A 374-nucleotide genomic window follows, 5' to 3' on the forward strand; every position below is an offset into this window, starting at 1 on the left:
ATCTTGGGTTTGTTTCTTTGGGCTTTGCTCCTTTTCAGCCTGGTGGTCCTTCTTTTGCCCAACTTTGAGCTGTCCCTTTGGGGCTTGCTCCCCTTTGGCCTGGTGGACATCAGCGTGCTGCTGATCTCGCAGTTGCTCTGGAGTTTGAGGATATTCAGTTTGTTTATCAAGGGATTTCCTCTTTTGGGATAGCAAGAGTCTGATTTGCTTCTCTAGGGCTTTCCGTTTTGGAGATTGCCAGCTTTTGGTTTGTGGATCTAAGGAATTTCTTCTTGGGGACTGGTAGCCTTTGGTTTGCTGGTCTAAGGAATTCCTTCTTGGGGACTGGTGGCCTTTGGTTTGCTGGTCTAAGGAATTCCTTCTTGGGGACTGGT

General features: G+C 48.1%; 1 protein-coding gene across 1 annotated transcript in view; it reads right to left on the reverse strand.

The window, feature by feature from the left end:
* Positions 1 to 8: 8 nt before the first annotated feature.
* The window catches only part of LOC105817319 (membrane-spanning 4-domains subfamily A member 14-like), a gene marked incomplete at both ends in the record, with an annotated part of 2666 nt that continues 2300 nt past the window's right edge, over positions 9 to 374 (reverse strand). The window contains one exon of the mRNA XM_012652977.1: positions 9 to 287. Within this exon, the coding sequence (XP_012508431.1) occupies positions 9 to 287 (279 nt within the window). The remainder of the gene's footprint in view (positions 288 to 374) is intronic.

Source organism: Propithecus coquereli, unplaced genomic scaffold (genome assembly GCF_000956105.1).
Source record: "Propithecus coquereli isolate 6110/MARCELLA unplaced genomic scaffold, Pcoq_1.0 Scaffold4057, whole genome shotgun sequence".
NCBI lineage: Eukaryota > Metazoa > Chordata > Mammalia > Primates > Indriidae > Propithecus > Propithecus coquereli.